A 20,474-nucleotide genomic window follows, 5' to 3' on the forward strand; every position below is an offset into this window, starting at 1 on the left:
TCATTTTTTTTTAAAATTCAATTCTTGTGGTGGTTTGATAATTGTACTGATGATGTCTTATGATACATAAGACGAAATAGTTACATAATTAAAAAAGTTATTTACTGTGGCATGCATGTTATTCTATAGTTATGTATGCTCCACAGCTTTCACTATATAAGAAAGGTTCCATCAGATTGGTCAAAAGCTGAGGCGAGCTTTTGCTTAGAAAGAAAGGAGATATGAGCTGAACTGTGAAAGCCAGTTCTTCTCATCATCAAAAGAATTGAAGACGGACACCAACAACATAAAGAGTATCAACAGAAAAGAAGTTGAACTAGGAGAAGAAAAGTACTACATGCATGATTGATGTGATGAAAGGAAGAAGACAAAGACAGGTGAGATGCTTCTACATAAGATTTTTATATTCAGGAGATAATAATCAGGAATAGGAAAGAGTAGCTATAGTATTCAACAGTGAACATGAAAATAATCTTTTTGAATGGCAATTTCAAGTAGGGTCATCTGTGCAAATATCAAATTGGAAATTGGACAATGAGACCTATTTGTACCTCTGGTCCCACAGAAGGTTCTACTAAGGAATTCTTTAGATAAGGCAGCTGACATAAAAAAATAATTGAAATTCCGGTTTTTGTTGGAGATCTAATGCCATGTTCCAACATAAAGACATACATAAATGAAAGAAGGTACAAGGAAGAAGAAAAGTATTATTGAAAATGTTGTTGTTGATAGTGATATCTGTATGCTGGTTCAGGATACAAGAGTATACAAAGGATTTGAAATAATAAGTAATCATCACTTTTTTAAGTAGGATAAAAGTGAATATCGTATTGAAAAGGAAAATATGTAGGTTTTATAAAGAATTAAAGGCAAACATCTTTTAGAGCTAAATAAATTGTAGATTCAGCTATACAAACATTATTCAAGAAAAAAATCAGTTTCAAAACAATAATCAAACCTTAGAGTCTCATTGGCAAACTCTGAAGAAAACCGATTGATTCTGCTAGGGAGACAAGGGGTGAAGGTGTCTGCAAAAATAGAAAAATAAGAACTCTGTAGTGGATGCAAGAAGTTAGAGGCAGTGCTAGAAAAGAAGTAGCTATATCAAAAGTTCCTAGTAAGTTGGCAGATGCCCTGAGGGAATACATAGAAAGATGAATGAGAGCTAAGCTTTGTTCATAGAAAAGTAGTTAAAAAGAAATCATGAGAAGACTTTGTTAAGGATATAGAAGACAACTATCAGATAGGAGGCAAAATATTCTGGAGGATATTGGAAATAATAAAAAAAAGATGTTAATGGTGATATAAAAACTGAGGATAAAGAAAATCTGAATGTCTGGAGTAAGTACTTTTGAAAGATTATTAAATGAGATAAGCAGACTGACAGAGCTGTGATGGGATGTATTCAAGAAGAAGATAATCAGCAGCGCACAGCAATCCTACTCCTCCTCATCATCATCAGAATTTCTGATATGTACCCTCAAGGGGTACATATCAGAAATTCTGAACTCATATCGGTAGTCCAGGCTACTATGGCAGCCCTACATGATTAAGTATACTAATTTTCCTCCAAATTAGTCTATTGTCAGCCTCCAATATTGTCATATTTAGCATTTCGTGCTTCTAAAGCACTTATAACTGAATCAATCCATCTAGACCTTGGTCTCCGAGTCTCTTTCCTGCCATCTTGGAATCGAATACCTGTTTTGCTAACCTTTCTTCACAGATTCTATTTAAATGGCCAAACCGCCTTAGATTAGCCCTGCTCACACATTCCCGAGTGCCAACAATTTCAGGTGCCTTTTTAATATCTTCATTTTTAATATGTTTCTGCCATTGTGCTATCTGTTCACTCCCTTAATTTTTCTCAGAACTCATATCGGTAGTCTCTACTTTTTGAACAAGTGGTTTATTTCAAACCTAGATCTCGGATCCATAATTAAACTGGTTTGAGTCTTGTATACTGGTAGTTTCATGTTTTGGCTAATAGGAAAACATATCATTCCTTGATGTACAAATGGCCATTAGAAACCTGATATGCAGAAACCTGACCAGAAATGCACAATTTCAGAGATATAAAAGCTTGCCATTCGCTCTGTTGCATATTTCAGATGGGCTAGTCAGAAGGTCAGATTCTGGTTTGGAGTAGGGATTATGTTAACTGTCTATAAAAAAGGAAAATTTCAAGAATTACAGTGGAATTCCTTTGTGAATGTTCCAGATAACATTTATGCTGCCATACTTGAGAAGATGAAAAAAAAAAAAAAACTGTGAATGAGAAACTTGGGAAAGCTACATTCAGGTCAAATAGGGGTTGTCAGGATCAGATTTTCACTTTATGAATTGGGAATATAACCAGAATCTGTACTTGCATTGCTAAGATGAATGTTTTTCAAATTGCTAAAAGTGTATGAGATAAATGGAACATTACTCACACCAATATATAGTTCTATATTTAAGTTAGAATTAGCAAATTAGAATTGAAGGAAGTATAGCAAGATGGTTCATGAAATGATGTAAGATAAGAATGCACCTCTCTTCACTCTTATTTATCATCACCTATACTGATCATATTATAAAAGAGGCATTAAACTGATATCAAAATTGGAGATATCAAACTAAGCTCTTTACTTTATGCAGATGATGTTATGTGCATGAACAAATGTATTGCATATCTCCAAGATTCCTTAACTAAATTGAATAATTATTTGTGACAAATTTGTCTTGACAAATAGCAATAAAAAGACAAAAAGCATGAAAATAGGCAGAAGTGTTGAAAACATCAGCTCTATCCTTAATGGGGAAACCTATAAAGCAAGTAAAATATTTTAGCTAGTTAGCACAATTTTTAGGGAAGATGAGAAATTAAATATGAAATAGACAGTAGAATAAGCAAAGCTGTTTATAATGGGATTGAACAAATTTATATGAAAACGAGAGAAATTAGCCTAAACTAGTATTACATAAGAGTGTTCAAACCTTTACTTAAAATTATAATAATGGAATTAACTTGTGTAAAATATTATTTATTAGTAGAATTTTCGCCTGAGAATCACAGGCATCTTCAGTACATAAAAAGCTAATTAAACAATAACTGACAATTCCACAAGGCACCACGTAAGTAGCTAATGTAAGATAACTAAAAAAGATCATTAAATTTCCTAACGTATTTAAAAAAAAAAATACATAAATAAATAAATAAAATATATATAAATATACAAATTAAAAAAGTTAGGAAACATTAGCTGATTTCAAAAGTACTATCTCCCACATAGGGGATAGACGTAGACCATCGGATCTGAAGTAAAGTTTCACGTTTCTTTATAATGCCATTCCAAGAGGAACTGACTTTTGTCTGGCTCCAGTGAACTATGTCTGGTGTTGATGGCATGCTCTGCAAGTTCAGACTGTTCAGGTTCAAGGTATTGAACATACAACTTGTGTTCTTCTAGCCGAATAAAAGCAGATCTTGCTTGTCCGAAATGAGATAACCCACAAGAGCAAGAAATCTGGTAGACACCTGGATAAGTGAGATGTGGAAGCTTGTCCTTTGGAGAAGTGAGAAAGGTGGAGATTTTTCTGAGTTGAAAGGCAACAAAAATATTTAATGGTTTTAATACTTTTGGCATTCACTAATGCCTTGCACATAAGGGATAGGAATATGCACCATTTTTTCTGTATTTGAAGAGGAAGATATATCAACACTACTCAAAGCTCTTTTGATGAAAGAATTTTTATATCCATTAGAGCTGGTTACCTCCTAGATGAGTCTTTGACTCCATGAGGTCTTGTTTAATAATAATAATAAAAAATAGGAAATAATAATAATAATAATATTATTATTATTATTATTATTATTATTATTCAGGCCTCCAAGGAGTCAAAAGACTCATCGAGGGAGGTCCTTCCTAAGACATAAAGTCTGTCAAGACTCATCGAGGGGAGGTCCCGCCCCCTGAGAAACACAAAGTCTATCATACCACTCTTTAAACTCACTGACCATTCTCGCTCCCACCACTCCATCAGGCAATGCATTCCACGGCTGTTCTTTCTGTAATAGTTCCTCTGAAGAATAAAAGGAGGAGGCGTGATGAATCAATGTTTTAATAGTTCCTGCCTTTTGACTGGGATGGTGATGAGATTTAGCATGGATATATAACGGCCTGTATGAGTCTCTTTCCTATAGACTGAGAAATGTAGGTTACCATCTTGTTGGCAAAGAATTAAAAGATCTAAAAAGGCTAACCGCTTATTTACTTCTACTTCTAAGGTGAACTGGATCCTTGGATGAAGTGCATTTAATTTAGAGAGCAACTGTTATAATTCATCAGAAGAGCCATTCCAGATAGCAAAAATGTCATATACATATCTGAACCAATGAGTGGGTCTAGGACAAATGTTGTCAAAAATACGTTGTTCAAAGTGCTCCATAAAGTAGGTGCTCCATAAAGGATGTAACTGAGTCTATTAAAGAGCAAAAGGAAAGGGTGAGAGAAATTATTGTTGTGGCAGGTACGAATGATTTGAAAGGAGATAAAATGGAAATGATAGAAGACCTGAATGAATTGTTTGAGGTAGCAAAAGAAAAGAGTGAGAGAGTTAGAATGATTAGTCTTTTGCCACGGTATGACAGTGAAATGTTTAAAAGGAGGGCCATAATTGCGAATGACTTTATGCGTGGGTTATGTATGACGAGTGGTGTGGAATTTGTGGACGTGTGGAGTGAGTTTGATGGGCGAAAGGATCTGTATAAGATGGATGGCTTGCATTTGAATGGTTACAGTGTAAGAAGACTTGAGAAAGTGTTGCTGAATGTAGTGGATGTGCCAATTCAGGGAAACTAGATTTGTTAAGGGGGGGGGGAGTAGATATACAGTCCTTAGGGAGGCAGTTGAATGTAAGAATGAACATAATATGCCAGAGCAAATAAGGACAACAAATCACAGTGGGATAGTTAATATAAGGCATCAAGGTAGGGTTGGGGCTACCTTGATGCCTTATATTAACTATCCCACCATGGGGGGAGGAGTATTGTTGATGATAGCTGATGAGCTCCAGCCAAGGAGAATAGAAGTTGAATTGCAGGATAGAGAAAAGAGCACATTTGAGGCCATTTGGTGTGAGATTGTGGCTAGCAGAACTAAATACACAATTGGGTGCTGCTATAGACCAGGTGATGGAAAAGATGGTGGTGACAGTATGCACAAGCAAATAGAAGAAATGGGTGGAAGGAGGGTGATTATTATGGGAGATTTCAACTATGGTCGCATTGATTGGAGTGAGGAGAGGACACACGGGAGGAAGGAATTGGATTTTATGCGGTTATTAAGGGTTAGTTATTAATATAACTATCTGCGACAGCATGTAATGGAAAATACTAGGGGTCAGAGAGTGCTTGACCTAGTAATTACATCTGAGGATTTGGCTGTAACAAATATGACCATATTGCCACCAATTGGTGAGAGTGATCATAGGGTCTTGACTTGGGAGGTGGCTAAAGATGTAGAATTTTCAATTAAGACACGGTACATGTGGAATTATCGGGCTGGAAAGTATGACAAGCTTAGGAGTTTGATTGATTCAGTGCCATGGCATGTACAACTGCAAGGACTAGAAGTTGATAGTGCATGGGAGGTAGTTAAGAAGTGATTGCATGAAGCAATGGCTGACTGTATACCTAGAGTGCGAATAATAAATCAAGTAGTGGTTAAATGGATGAATAACACCATTAAGCTTGAGCTGCAAAAAAAGAAACAACTATGGAGGGAATTTAAGGAGAAAGGTGACCGGCAGGCACATGAACGGTATGAAGCGCAGGTCAGAAGGGTGACGAGTGTAGTAAGAAAAGCAAAAAAGGATTACGAAAGAACATTAGCCATACAGGCTAAAGAGAATCCTAAACAGTTTTTTAGATATGTAGCAAGTAAAAGGAAAAATGTATATGGCAGAATGATTTTAAAGAATGCCGATAGTAGAGAGGAAACTGAATCAGTTGAGATAGTTGAGTTACTGAGTGAGCACTTTGCAAGAATATATCATCCAGGTGGTGACATTGTAGAAACAATAAACCAGTAGGTTATACGGGAATTGTGGTGAATGAAGTGGAGGTGAGTAGTCTATTGCATAACCTCAATGTCAATACATCTGTGGGATTGGATGGTATACCAGCTCGTGTTGTACGAGAAGCAGCTAAAGAATTATCAGTACCCTTGACCATTTTGTTTAATTTGAGTCTCGGGTTTGGGTTAGTCCTGAGCGGGTGGAAAGAGGGGAAAATAGTTCCACTGCATAAAAGTGGTTCCAAGACTGCTGTTGTAAATTACCAACCGATTAGCATATCAGGAATCATTGTCAAGGTCTTAGAGAAATTAGTCAAGAAAAGAATACAGGATTGGATAGATGAAAATGGGATATTGTATGGGGGACAACATGGTTTTGTGAAGGGTAGATCATGCCTCAGTAACTTGCTCACGTTTTATAACACAGTGACAGCTGAACTGGATAGGGGTAATGGGTTTACAGTGATACTACTGGACCTTGCCAAGGCCTTTGATAGGATACCACATGGAACCCTAATCATTAAACTGGAGCAGATGGGGACGGATATAGGGTTGATGAGATGGATAGGAGGGTGGTTGAAGGAGAGATACCAGAGAGTGGTTTATTCAGGAGTGGAGTCTAAAAGACGTCTTGTGACTAGTGGAGTGCCCCAGGACTCTTTTCTTGGACCACTGCTTTTCAATTTGTTCATCAGTGATATTGGAAAGGATTTGAGAGGAAGCGTTCACTTGTTTGCTGATGATGCATAGTTGGGTAGAGCAATTGTGAGTGCACAGTATGTCAAAATTTTACAGGATGATTTGGATAGTTTGAAGGACTGGGCTAGGAAAAATGGATATCAATTTAATGTGGCAAAGTGTAAGGTTATGCACTTTGGGGTGAAAAGAATAGCAGCAGTATATCGCACTGGTGGAACCGTACTCCGGGAGATTGATGAGCCCAGGGATTTGGGAGTGTTGGTGGATAGGGAGTTGAAGTTTAGGGGGCACATTGCAAAAGTGACTAAAACAGCTCACCAAATTACTTGGCTTCTGAAAAATACTTTAACATGCAGAGACAAACAAGTTGTTGTTCCTCTGTATCGAGCCTTGATAAGACCCCATCTGGACTTCTGTGCCCAGTTATGGGCCCCAGGGTTTCTTCGTGTAGGGAGGATGTGGAGAGGGTCCAGAGACGTGGCCAAGATGATAGCAGGTCTGTGGTCACAGAGTGACCACAGACCTGTCATGCATGGAAGCTGGGCAAGGGCATGGTTGACAAAGGTGTTAGAGCTAAGTTTTTTACTTGGAGAGTGGTGAATGAGTGGAATAAGCTTCCAGAGTCTGTTGTGGGTGCTACGACCGTTAATGAGTTCAAGGCAAGGTATGATAGATACTGTGTGAATGTTGAATAGTTGCTCTTGACATGATGTTAGGGCCTCCCTCGATGAGTCTGTCGACTCCTTGGAGTTTCCTGGAACAATAATAATAATAATAATAATAATAATAATAATAATAATAAAGAAGTTGGCAATAGCAGGAGAAATAGGATTGCCCATGTATGTTCCTTCGATTTTTTGATATAACTTGTTTTTAAAATTTTTAAAAGAGAGCAAACAGGAAAAAGAGTGGTGATATGATTGAGACTTACAAACTTCTGAAAGATCATACAGGATTTCAGTAGATGGAATTTTTCAATTTCAATTATAGAGTGAGAAAAAGACAAAGGGACATCCTTGGAAGCTGAGAATGAATGCTGCTAAGAAGGGAGTGAGGGCTAGATTTTTCTCTCATAGGGTGGTACATGGTTGGAATGGATTGGCATCGGATTTTGTGAGTGCAAACAGTGTGAATGAATTCAAGAATAAATACTATAGCTGGTGTGTGTAGTATGAGGCCTCCCTCGATGAGTCTCTGACTCCCCGGAGGTCTTTCTTAATAATAATATAGGGAAGCATTGCTAAAATTATGAAGACAGCACAACAGATCCTGGCAGTGATGTGGAGGAAACTGACATGTAAAAGTAAGGGGATTATGGTTGCATTGTATAAGGCCATATTGAAATCAAATTTGTTCACATGGTTTTCAGGATGAGCCAGCCTTGTTGACTGAGTGGTTAGTGTATCTACTCTCCAGCCAAGAGGCTGCAGATTCAAATCTCACCATGGGCATGAATGTGTGTGATTTCCTACTAACCGATTACCATATAAAAATATGCCAGAAGAATGAAGAGATGTTGGGAATGGTCCAGAGGTAATTGATTATGGATTATGGTCTTCAATTTTGAGTATGAAGAAAGAATGTAATTTGTAGAGTGTGATTGATAGGAGAAATGGGGATTTTATTATTATTATTATCTCGGGCAACTCCAAGGAGTCGACAGACTCATCAAGGGAGGCCCTAACATCATGTCAAGAGCAACTATTCGACATTCACACAGTATCTATCATATCTCTCCTTGAACTGATTCACAGTCATAGCACCCACAACGGACTCTGGCAGCTTATTTCACTCATTCACCACTCTCCAAGTAAAAAACCTAGTTCTAACACCCCTGCTAACCACACTCTTGCCCAGCTTCCATGTATGACCCCTAGTCCTCTCACCACCAATCCTATTCTCAAAAATATCTTCTGGATTAATCCTATAGAAACCCTTCAGTAATTTGAACGTCTCAATCATATCACCCCTTTTCCGCCTATCAACCAATTTTTGTAACCCACAAATCTTCAACCTTTTCTCATAAGGTTCATTCCACAAACCTGCTATCATCTTGGTCACGCGTCTCTGGATCCTCTCCACCTCCTCCCCATCAAGAAGAAACCCTGGCGCCTATATCTGGGCACAGTAGTCTAGATGGGGTCTTATCAAGGCTCGGTATACAGGAACTATAACTTGTTTGTCTCTGTTTGTTAAAGTATTTTTCAGCAACCAAGTGATTTGATGAGCTGTTTTGGCCACTTTTACAATGTGCCCCCTAAACTTCAACTCACTATCCACCAACACTCCCAAATCCCTGGCCTCATCAATCTCCTGGAGTACGGTTCCACCAATGCGATATACTGCTGCTAATCTTTTCACTCCAAAATGCATAACCTTACACTTTGCCACATTAAATTGACATCCATTTTCCCTAGCCCAGTCCTCCAAACTATCCAAATCATCCTGCAAAATTTTGACATCCTGTGCACTCACTGTTGCTCTACCCAACTTTGCATCATCAGCAAACAAGTGAACACTTCCTCTCAGATCCTTTCCTATATCGTTAATGAATAAATTGAAAAGTAGTGGTCCAAGAACAGAACCCTGCGGCACACCACTAGTCACAAGCCGTCTTTTGGACTCCACTCCTGAATAAACCACTCTCTGGTATCTCTCCATCAACCACCCTCCTATCCATCTCACCAACCCTATATCCGTCCCCATCTGTTCTAGTTTACTGATTAGAATAACATGTGGTATCCTGTCAAAGGCCTTGGCAAGGTCTAGTAGAATCACTGTTAACCCATTACCCTTTCCGGTTCAGCCGCCACTGTGTTATAAAACGTGAGCAAGTTACTGAGGCATGATCTACACTTCACAAAACCATGTTGTCCACCATACAGTATCCCATTTTCATCTATCCAGTCCTGTATTCTTCTATTTTCTATTTTCCCCTCTTTCCACCCCCTCGGGACTAACCCAGACCCGAGACTCAAATTAAACAAAATGGTCAAGGGTACTGACAGTTCTTTAGCTGCTTCACGTACAACACAAGCTGGTATACCATCCAATCTCACAGATGTATTGACATTGAGGTTTTTCAATTGACTATTCTCCTCCACTTCATTCACCACAATTCCCGTATAATCTATTGGTTCATTCATTTCTGCAATGTCACCACCTGGAAGATATATTCTTGCAAAATGCTCACTCAGTAATTCAACTATATCAGCTAATTTGGTTACCTCCCTACCATCGGCATTCTTTAAAATCATTCTGCCATATACATTTCTTCTTTTACTTGCAACATATCGAAAAAACTGTTTAGGATTCTCTTTAGAGACAAGTTGATGATAGAGACAAGTTGGTAAGGGATTATTGCAGATATAGAAATGGTTTTTCATAGAAAGGAGGAGAATATGAGAATATCCCTGGAAACTCTATAAGGAAGGTATGGGCAGGGGAGTGAGAAGCAGATTTCTTATGTGGAAAGTGGTGAGTGATTGAAATGTATTGTCTCTGAGAGTGTGGCAAGTGCAGAGTTGATGTATTTAAGGGATGGTTTTGATGAGCTTTGTGTTGCGGCCCCCCACAATGAATCTTAACTCCACGAAGATCTGATGATGATAAAAAATTATTGTGAAAGTTTTTCCATTATTATTTATTTTGTAATACCAGATCATCTTTCTGTCAGTTGTATTATTACTAATCATTATTCATATGGTATGTTTCATACCTCTACATGAACTCATTCCTTAACATTGTGCTTACTCTTCACCCAGAAACTCATTTCACTTATTTATAGCTCTCTAAGCAAAAATATAATCTTCACATCTTTGTAAACTCCATGACTTCTTTTTCAATTGCCGTGTGTTGAATAATTTCTTCTGCATTATATGAAACATATTATTAACTTCATTCTTGTCAGGTCGACTCTTTTCTGCTTCAACCAAATTTTGCAACTCACATAATTTCAGTAATGAACATTCCACAGACATACGAGTCACTCACTACTGAATGTGCAGTGTTTGGAAATAGCTACATGTTAGCAATATAGTGTATGGCTATTTCCCCTTAGCCAACTGAATTGTCTCTTTATTATAGAAAGCAACTTATTAAATTATTAAAGGCAGACTTCCCTTTACAAAGCATTGCCCACCCCTTCCATATAGATTATCATATTCCCATCTGCCCATTCCTGAATTCTGGCTTTTTTCTCCAATGTCTTGGTGAACTACACTCTTGAGTTGTACTATACACTGTTTATATGATAAATTAAAGACGTCAAGAAATTATATTCTCGTTTAATCCTTTATCCAAGTTTAAGCAGACAAAGTTTGCACGTGAAGTAACTTCACGACTTGGCTACTTATATATAGAAGCATTATTGACTTCACATCACTTGCCTTAGTATCCCATAATGCAAAGCACATATCCTTACGGACATGTGTAATGCTATGTATTATCGAAAGGATAGGATCACTACCCTGACCAGTTTCAACCTTTGAAGTCTCATCAGTGGGAGCCAGACCCAGAACTGATACCAAGGTTGAAGTAATGCAGAAGTCATATTTCCATATACAAGTAGTGAAAAGTAGACACCTGTTGACTTTTAACACCTTTTGATGCAGTGTAAGGACCACTGAACGAAAGTTCAAAGAAGCCTGTGAAATGCTGAAATTTGGAGGATCCATCTTCAACCCATATAGCATCCAGAACAATCCCAAACAGAAGAAAACTTTAATATGAGAAGACTTTAGAAATCATTTAATGTTGTTTCACTAAAATTTTCTTTTTAATCATCTGTATATTATTATACTTATTTGTATAACGAGTTCCTGTCTGCCCATTCCTGAATTTTATTTTGTGAATTTTTAATTTTGTATATATTTATTTAGTAATTTTTTTTTTTCATCAGAGGTCAAGCTAGGGTAAATGATTAACAAAGCATTTAGATTCATCTTGCTTTTGTGTCCTGTATATATGTATGTATTCCTGATGATGACCTCAATACAGAGATCAAAATGTCAAATGTTTTTTCTAATTATAGGTAAGGTAATTATTCTAACTTGTATTTTGTCTCCATAAATTCTTCACTATGATTATAAATGAGCATGTTAAAACATACTTGCTTTGTAAACATACAAAGCATGTTTTTTAATAATCTTTTGAACACCCAGCTTATTAAAGTGTAATTTTGTATGCTTTTAAACATTCATCTCTTTCTGATTGGTTGATTTGTATTATAGTGTGAATTAGGTTGTTTTAGGACAAGTTCTTCCAGCATTGAGGATTTTAAAAATAGCTTTTTTTTTTTCCCCAAGAAAGATTTATTTATTTTAATTTGCTGCATGATATTTTCTCTTTCAGGATACTATTATGGTCCAGTTCCGACCTACAATCAACCTGCCTTCCATTCCACTTTCGACTCATGCCAAGGTCACTGTAATTTCATTTAGCATTGGAATAACATTACTTGGTTTTCTAGCAAGGTAAATTGCTATTAAAAATCATAAATAATATTAGTTTCAGCACTCTTCAGTATTTTTTTTGGAAACTAATAGGATTCCAGAAAACTTGACAAGTCTTGCATTTAGGATAGTCTCCATGCAAATTTAATTATGAGAACTTGCAAAATAGTTTTTAATTTATTTTATCCATCATAATGCTTTATGTTAATTTTTAGTGGAATTTTTATGAGAAAGATGTATATACAGCAGGTATCCACCGATTGTCATTAACTGAGACAAAACATTACGGTAAGCGAATTTCATGATTGTCAAGAAGTGGCCAGAATGGTGTAACCCCCTCCCTCTGAATAAAATTATTGTTTATGTTGTGTTTTAATAAAGAATATGTTAAAATGACTTTTTTTTGAAGAAAATGTTATGGTTTTCATAAATTAACAAACAGAAAGAAAAAACGTGATAACTTGGGGGGGATGGAGATGAGGATTACCTATAGAATAGCTGCTGCAAATAGAACTTATTATAGTATTCAACCACTATTAAAATCGAATTTGATTTCAATAAAAAGTAAAATCCAGCTATATAAAGTAATCCTCAAACCTGTGCTTTTGTACGGCTGCGAAACATGGACAATGATCCAGAGAGATCAAAACCAATTACAAATATGGGAACGAAAAGTATTAAGAAAGATCTTTGGCCCAGTTAATGAGAATGGACTTTGGAGAGTGAGGAATGACAAAGAAATAATGGAGAAATTCAATGAAGTGGATATTATTACTGAAATAAAGGTGAGAAGACTGAGATGGCTAGGACATGTTCAGCGAATGGGAGATAATAGAGCCGTAAAAAAGGTCTTCATGTCTGGACCAGGTGGATCTAGGTCCAGAGGACGACCGAAAAGGAGATGGCTTGACGATGTGGAGGATGATTTAAAGAAAATGAGAGTAAAGAACTGGAGGAGCAAGACACAGAATCGTGAAGAATGGAAAGCTATCCTGAGACAGGCCCAGGTCCTAAATGGACTGTAATGCCAAAGAGTAGTAGTAGGGGGAGATGAGGAAATATGAAAGTCAGGTACACTATGTAAAATGTGATGCTGAATCTGGTTATATTGTTATTATTATTAGACCCCAGGGACTCAAGGATTCATATCACCCACTCCAGCTTTCCTTCTTTTAAACTTTACTTAAATAGGCAAACTGGTTGTTTTTAGGCAGTTACCCCTTTCTTAACTGCATAAAAACAACCTCCACAGATGGCCCCCTCTCTCCACCTTCCATGTAGTGAAAAATTTTATCAACCAATATCCTATAATGCTCTCTCAAAAGTTTACAGATCTCTATCATATCAATCCTATTTCTTCTGTCTACCACTGTCTGCAGTCCACATACTCTCAGTCTATCCTCATAATCTACATTCCATAATCCTGTTATCTTTGTAATTCTTCTTTGCAGCCTTTCCATAACTTTTTTATCCATTTGAAACCCAGCATACCAAATCTGCTCACAGTAGTCCAGGTGCAATCATATCAAGGCAAAGAAGCAAAATGACTTCCATACCCTTAATGCCAATGTTCATTTCCACATCACAATTATCCTCTGAACTTCAAATTTCTATCCACCATAACTCCAAGATCTCTAGCCTTGTCAGTTACTCCAAGGATAATCCCACCAATATAATATGCTGTTGAATATCTCATCATGCCAAAGTGCATAACTTTACACTTACTAACATTAAATTAACAGTCATTATTGTTTGTCCACACTTCCAGCCTATTCAAATCACCCTGTAAATGTGTTATTATATCAGTAGCATCTCTGACTGTCCTGTCTAACCTTGCATCATCAGCAAACAACTGAAGATCTCCTGTCAGCTCCTTTCACATCCTCCATATATCACTTTCTGATACTGGTCCCTTTATCCAACTCAGCTGTAATATTATTATAAAATATAAATAAATTGCTTAGACATGACCTCCCTTTAGTAAATCCATGATGTTTCTTATGCAAATGAGCCAGAATAAAAAGTTCAGGTACATTATGCAAAATATGACTGAGTCTGGTTATCATATACAAATTAGTGGTGTTATTAGTGGTATATGCAAATGAGCTATGGCATCCTAGACATAATTTAAATCCAGATCTTTCCAACCAAAGGGAATCATTGAAACCAACTGAGCTACAGAAAATTTGACTATATAATACAGTTTTGCTTCATGAAAGTCAAATAATTAATTTATAAATTACTGGTTTGTGACTGCCAATAAGTGATTGTTAATCGTGTATCTAGCAAGTATATATTGAACTGTGTATCTGTACCCATGACTAATATAACTTCAGTAAAGATTTAGCAAACGGTGCAATTCATAGTAGAAAGAATGAATACAAGTTTTTGAATGTGTGGATTAAGTTTGAGGGAAGAATGGATTTGTATAGGAGGGATGGCCTACACTTGAATGTGTTTGGGGTATCAGGAGCCTCGAGAAATAATCAACTGGTATGAGACCTAACATTCAAGGAAACTAGATTATGATAGGAGTAATGGTGAGAATTTGTGTGTAAGAGTGACGATGTTATGTCACTCTGTTAATAATGGGAATGGAGATTATCTTGGAAATGATTAAGAAGAGAGAACAATTTTGTGTTCATCCCGTTTAGACTTATCAAGCATGCGCAAGGATATCTGCATAAGTAAGGCACTGGATAAGAAAAGATCTGCAATTTATCAACTGCCACTTGCAGTTGATAAGTTGATAAAAACCTATAGAGAAAAGTATGCAAAAAAGCATGCAGGTAACTTATGTCTGTACATGAATGTCAGGAATATCAGAAACAGCAGGTTAAATTTGTTGTTGTCTTGGTGAATACATTGGGATGAAGAAAGTCAGGTGTATGAGGAGGAACTAGGGTTGTGGCCAAACTGAATAGGCATTCGTGAACACATAGGCTATTAGAAGTAGACATACTAACTGATATTGAGTATAATGGATTTTTAGGAAGGATAGACAGGAGAGGAGGGTTGCTGATAATGATTTTGGATGGCTTAAATCCAGTTAGTGTTTAGACCTAGGACTGTAATACTAGTGACAGTTTTTATTTGGCAGTGAGTTTGAACTCACCTGGTGTGAGGTGGAGTCTAACAAGATCAAATACTTAGTGAGGTGTTGTTACAGACCTATTGGATCATTTGTTAATGACAAAGAAACAATTACTAAATAAAGAAAATGGGTGCAAAACAAATAATAATAATGGAGAACTTTAATTATCCAAACAGTGATTGGATGGCAGTGAAATCTCATGAAAAGAATGAAACTGGATTTATTGATTGAGCCATTGCAAGACAAATTCCTCCATCAGCATGTGACAGAAGGAAAACTAGTAGGTTGAAGATTAAATCTGATTATAGTGTCAGAGTGGAGTGGGGATTTCAATTAAACATGTAATTCAAAGAGTTTCATGCCGAATATAGTAGAAACTATAAAGTTCGGCGATTCCAAGTGTAAGCAAATACCTGGATACTGCAGCAACTGACCCTTAAGGTAATGTAAGCTGAGGCAACTCATGTCAAAGATGCGGCAAGCTCCGATCACTATTCTTGATATTTATCCATAATGTGAACTTAGCTCCTAGGAGCTGTATTACTGTTCTACATTATGAGAGAAGGTCACTACCCAGACCGGTTTCAACCTTTATTGAGGTCTCATCAGTGAGTAGGTAGACCTAGTTAATATCAAGTTTGTAGCGAATAGACCTAATAAATTATTAGATATATGAAGAGCCAAAGGCTTCAATTCGGCTACATAAGACTTGTTTAAGTTAAGGGATATTACATCCCACATAGTTTCTTAGCCGAATAAGAAACTCAAAGAGTTTCATGCCGAATATAGTAGAAACTATAAAGTTCGGTGATTCCAAGCATAAGCAAATACCTGGATATACTGCAGCAACTGACCCTTAAGGTAGTGCAAGCTGAGGCAACTCATGTCTTTGGCTCTTCATATATCTAATAATTTATTAGGACACCTCTCGGCAATATTCATAGAAAGGTTGTAAGTTCTGTTCGCTACAAACTTGATATTAACTAGGTCTACCTACTCACTGATGAGACCTCAATAAAGGTTGAAACCGGTCTGGGTAGTGACCGTCTCTCATAATGTAGAACAGTAATACAGCTCCTAGGAGCTAAGTTCATATTATGGGTAAATATCAAGAATAGTGATCGGAGCTTGCCCCACCTTTGACATGAGTTGCCTCAGCTTGCACTACCTTAAGGGTCAGTTGCTGCAGTATCCAGGTATTTGCTTATGCTTGGAATCGCCGAACTTTATAGTTTCTACTATATTTGGCATGAAACTCTTTGAGTTTCTTATTCGGCTAAGAAACTATATGGGATGTAATATCCCTTAACTTAAACAAGTCTTATGTTGCCGAATTGAAGCCTTTGGCTCTTCATATATCTAAAAACATGTAACTATTTTGCTTTTGGTTGGTGATAATGATTTTGAGGTAATTACTTGGGAAGTGGCTAAGTTTATGAGTGTTTCATTCAGAAAAGGTTATACTGAACTATACAAGTCAGAAAATTATGACTGACTGAGGAATATGTTCTGTTCAATGCCATACTATCAGATGTTGGATGGGAAGGATATCAAAGTGCATAAGAAGCATTTAAAAACACTTAAGAAAAGTGATGTAATATTGGAATGTGTCCCTAGAGTTTGAAGAGTAAATAGAGTAGGGGCAAAATGACGTGTAATCTTATTAAGCAGGAGATTCATAAGAAAAAGATGTGGAAGTAATACCATGTGCAAAAGGATGATGTCCATTATGAAAATTATAAGGAGCAGGCTAGAATAGTTACAACTGTTGTATGGAAAGCAAAGTCTAAGCATGAACAGAAATTGGCTCTGCAAGCTAAAAACAACTCCCAAAAAATTCTATCATTATGATATAAGTTAAACAAAGAATGAATATGAAAGAATAACTGCTGAATGAAAAGTTATGCTGGTGAAAGATGCAGAAGAGATCATTCAACTAATGAGTGGCAAATTTACTGAAGCTATCAACCTGGTGTATGCAACATTGAGCTCACTGTTACCTCTACTGGATGAGGAAACTCAGGTTTATGAGGAGGAGGAGCTAGAGTTGTTGCCAAACTGAATAGGAATTTGGTAATAGGGACTGATGGTATATCACCACAGATGATACAGGAATGTTCAACTGAAATGGCTGGCAATTCCTTTGACCAGGCTATATTATCTGAATCTCAGAAGAGGGAAGATTCCTCAGGAGTGGAAAGAATGTTTGAATGTATTCCATTGCACAAGGGTGGTGTAAAGACTGATGGGTCTAATGGTTGATCTGTCTGTATCTCTGGAGCAGTGGTGAATATTTTGGAAAAGTAAGTTAGGCCTTGTATACAGAAATGATTGACAGAGAATCTATACTTCACAATGAACAGCATGGGTTTACTAGGGAAAGGTCAAGTTTGAGAACTTACTCATATTCTATAATGTTATCATTGAGTTAACAAGGGAAATGGTTACATCATGATTCTTCTGGATTTGCTAAGGTTATTTGACAGAATATAGAGAGTAGAATATAGAAATTGAAGATGATGGGATTGGATTATAAAATATTAGCATAGATAAGATGATAGCTGACTATCAGGTATCAAAAAGTGGTGTATGGGGGATGGATGTGAGTGCAAGGTTTAAAGTAACCAGTGGTGTACCATAAGGATACTTGATCCATTGTTATTTAGTCTATATGTTAATGACATTGAAAATGATTTGACAGGAGACATGCAGCTATTTATTGCTGATGCAGAGATAGGCAGAGTCATCAGGAATGCTGCTTAGATGTAATACTTGAAGAATGGTTTGAATAGGCTGAAATTGTGTGCGCAATGTACCGTCGTCTTCCAATTGCGCTACGGAGGGGCTATATCAATAGATAGAATTCTTCATTTTATGAAAGGACTGTGTGTGGAGGAAGACAAGAGGACATTCTTGGAAGTTGAGAATGAATGCTGTTAAGAAGGGGATGAGATCTCAGTTTTTCTCTCATGGAGTGGTTGTCATGAAATGGCAATCCACTCCAATCATGTGTGATTGGAGTGGATTGCCATTTGATGTGGTGATTGCAGGTAGAGTGTGTGAGTTAAAGAACAGGAATAATATAACAGATGATGCAGATAATATGTGATTTTCTGTGATGAGTCCTGTCTCCCTGCAGGTCTGTCTTAATAATGAAAATAACTCAAGGCTTGTTTAATACCTTGCAAATTAAAAAAAGAAAAAGTCATTTGCAAGATGCAACCTTTTGAACTTTGCCTCAGATATTGTAAAAATAACTTGTCCAGCTCGGAGATACTGTTTTGACACAGCTAGTTATATCAGTTGTACTATTTATTATTATTAAATAATGAAAAATCTAAATGATGAACAACTGAGTTTTAGAGAATCATGCACAGATGCAATATTGCAGTTAATAACTAATGGAAAAATTAATAAAATATAACACTCCAATTTATTTATTTTATTTTATTTTTTTTTTGTTTTATAGATCTGCACAAAGCATTTCATAGTATAAAATTACAAGATATTCTAAATATAATAGTGAAAATAAAAATAAAAACACAGATACTTAAGTTTATCAGTTTATTTATATAGATAATAAATGTGTAATAAGGTACTGCAATAGTGAAACAAAAGAAATTGAAATGAAGCAAGGAATTAGAAAGGGTGATTCATTAAGTCCACTACTCTTCAGTATTTTAATGGATTACATAATAACAGAACTAAAAGATAAGAGGACTATGTAGATGTAGTAGATGTAGAAGATAACTTACAAAGATTATTTCATTTCAAATAAATTTCCTCTCATAAAGTGGAGAGTTGGTCACATGTATGACAAAATCTTTATTCTTTGCTGATAATATATTCATTTTACTTCTTTCATAACCTACTGATCATAAAGTCATTCTTCGGCAAAACTGCCAGCTTGTTAACTTGCACGTGTGTGTGTGTGTGTGTGTGTCAAAACACTTATTTATTTAATGCTTGTTAATTATGCTATATGTTATATATTAAATATGTTTCAAATATGGATTGACTCAGTTATATGTTTTTAACAGTTATGGGTTCGATATTATCATCATTATCACCTTCCCTTTATTCTTGTTGAGAGGCTTATATGCTGGTTAAACATGATAACTAATATTTAAGGAATTGACAGCGTATACTAGAAATATAAATTAAATAAACTTTAATATATACTTTCCGATATTTCGGCAAACGTCACGTTGCCATCTTCTTGGGAACTTAATACAAAGACACGTGCACACAAGTACTACATAACAGCAAATGAGAACTGAAGCTAATGTTTTCCTAAAGTCCTGATGCCCCCTGGCAGGCTATATTGGTGGTTCTTGGCCTTTGGGCTGAAGTTCTTCTGATAAATGTTTCCCAAATTTGGGGCAGTCTCATGCATCCAATTTGTTGAGGTTTGGCATGTTCCTAAGGGCTGAGGCTGATTCCATGAATAGTCTTTCATACTTGAACTTTCTGCGGTGTATGACTGTGGCTTTCTTCCATCTGATTCTGTGGTGAGTATCCAGAGTGTGGTCTGCAAGCCCAGAGTGGCTGTACTGGTGAAATCGGATGTAATCCTTGTGTTCTGAGATTCTGATATTTGCTGTCCTGCCTGTTTGGCCAAAGCAAGACAATTTACAGCTGCAAGGGACCTGGTATACACCAGGTAGGTCTAGGGGAAGTGGTTGGTCTTTAGTGGAGCAGATAAGGGATGCCAATTTTCTATGTGGGCTGTAACAAGTGGTTAAGTCATGTTTTCTTAAGATTTTGTTGCTCTTTTCCGAGGTGCCTCGGATGTAGGGAATGGTGATGGATTTAGAGTAATCTTTTTTGTGAAGGGGAGGGGGTGGTGGATTGTGAATAACTGGGTTCAGTATTTTCTGGATTTTTGTTTGGGGGGGGGTAGCCATTGGCTGAGAAAGTGTCACGGATGTGATTTAGTTCAGTGGTTAGGGCTTGATCATTTGAACAGATTATTTTTTCCCTGTTGAATAGTGTTTTAATAACTCCATATTGTTGTGAGGGGGGGGGGGGTGATGGGATTGTTGGTGAATGTATCTGCCTGTATGGGTGGTTTTTCTATAAACTGAGAAAACCAAGGTTCCATTAGGTTGGCAGGTGACTAGTGTGTCTAGGAAGGGGAGGTTATTGTTTTCCTCTTTTTCCAGGGTG

At 36.7% G+C, this 20,474-nt stretch overlaps 1 protein-coding gene across 3 annotated transcripts in view; it reads left to right on the top strand.

Moving 5' to 3' along the window:
- Positions 1-20,474, top strand: part of Miga (mitoguardin) — a 215,327-nt gene that overhangs the window by 29,909 nt on the left and 164,944 nt on the right. For all 3 annotated transcript variants that reach the window (XM_090396518.1, XM_090396521.1, XM_090396520.1), the window contains exon 2: positions 12,111-12,232. In XM_090396518.1, the coding sequence (XP_090252644.1) occupies positions 12,111-12,232 (122 nt within the window). The remainder of the gene's footprint in view (positions 1-12,110; positions 12,233-20,474) is intronic.

The sequence above is a fragment of the Typopeltis vanoorti genome, chromosome 8, assembly GCF_054136105.1.
Source record: "Typopeltis vanoorti isolate ZY-2024b chromosome 8, IOZ_Tvanoo_1.0, whole genome shotgun sequence".
NCBI lineage: Eukaryota > Metazoa > Arthropoda > Arachnida > Uropygi > Thelyphonidae > Typopeltis > Typopeltis vanoorti.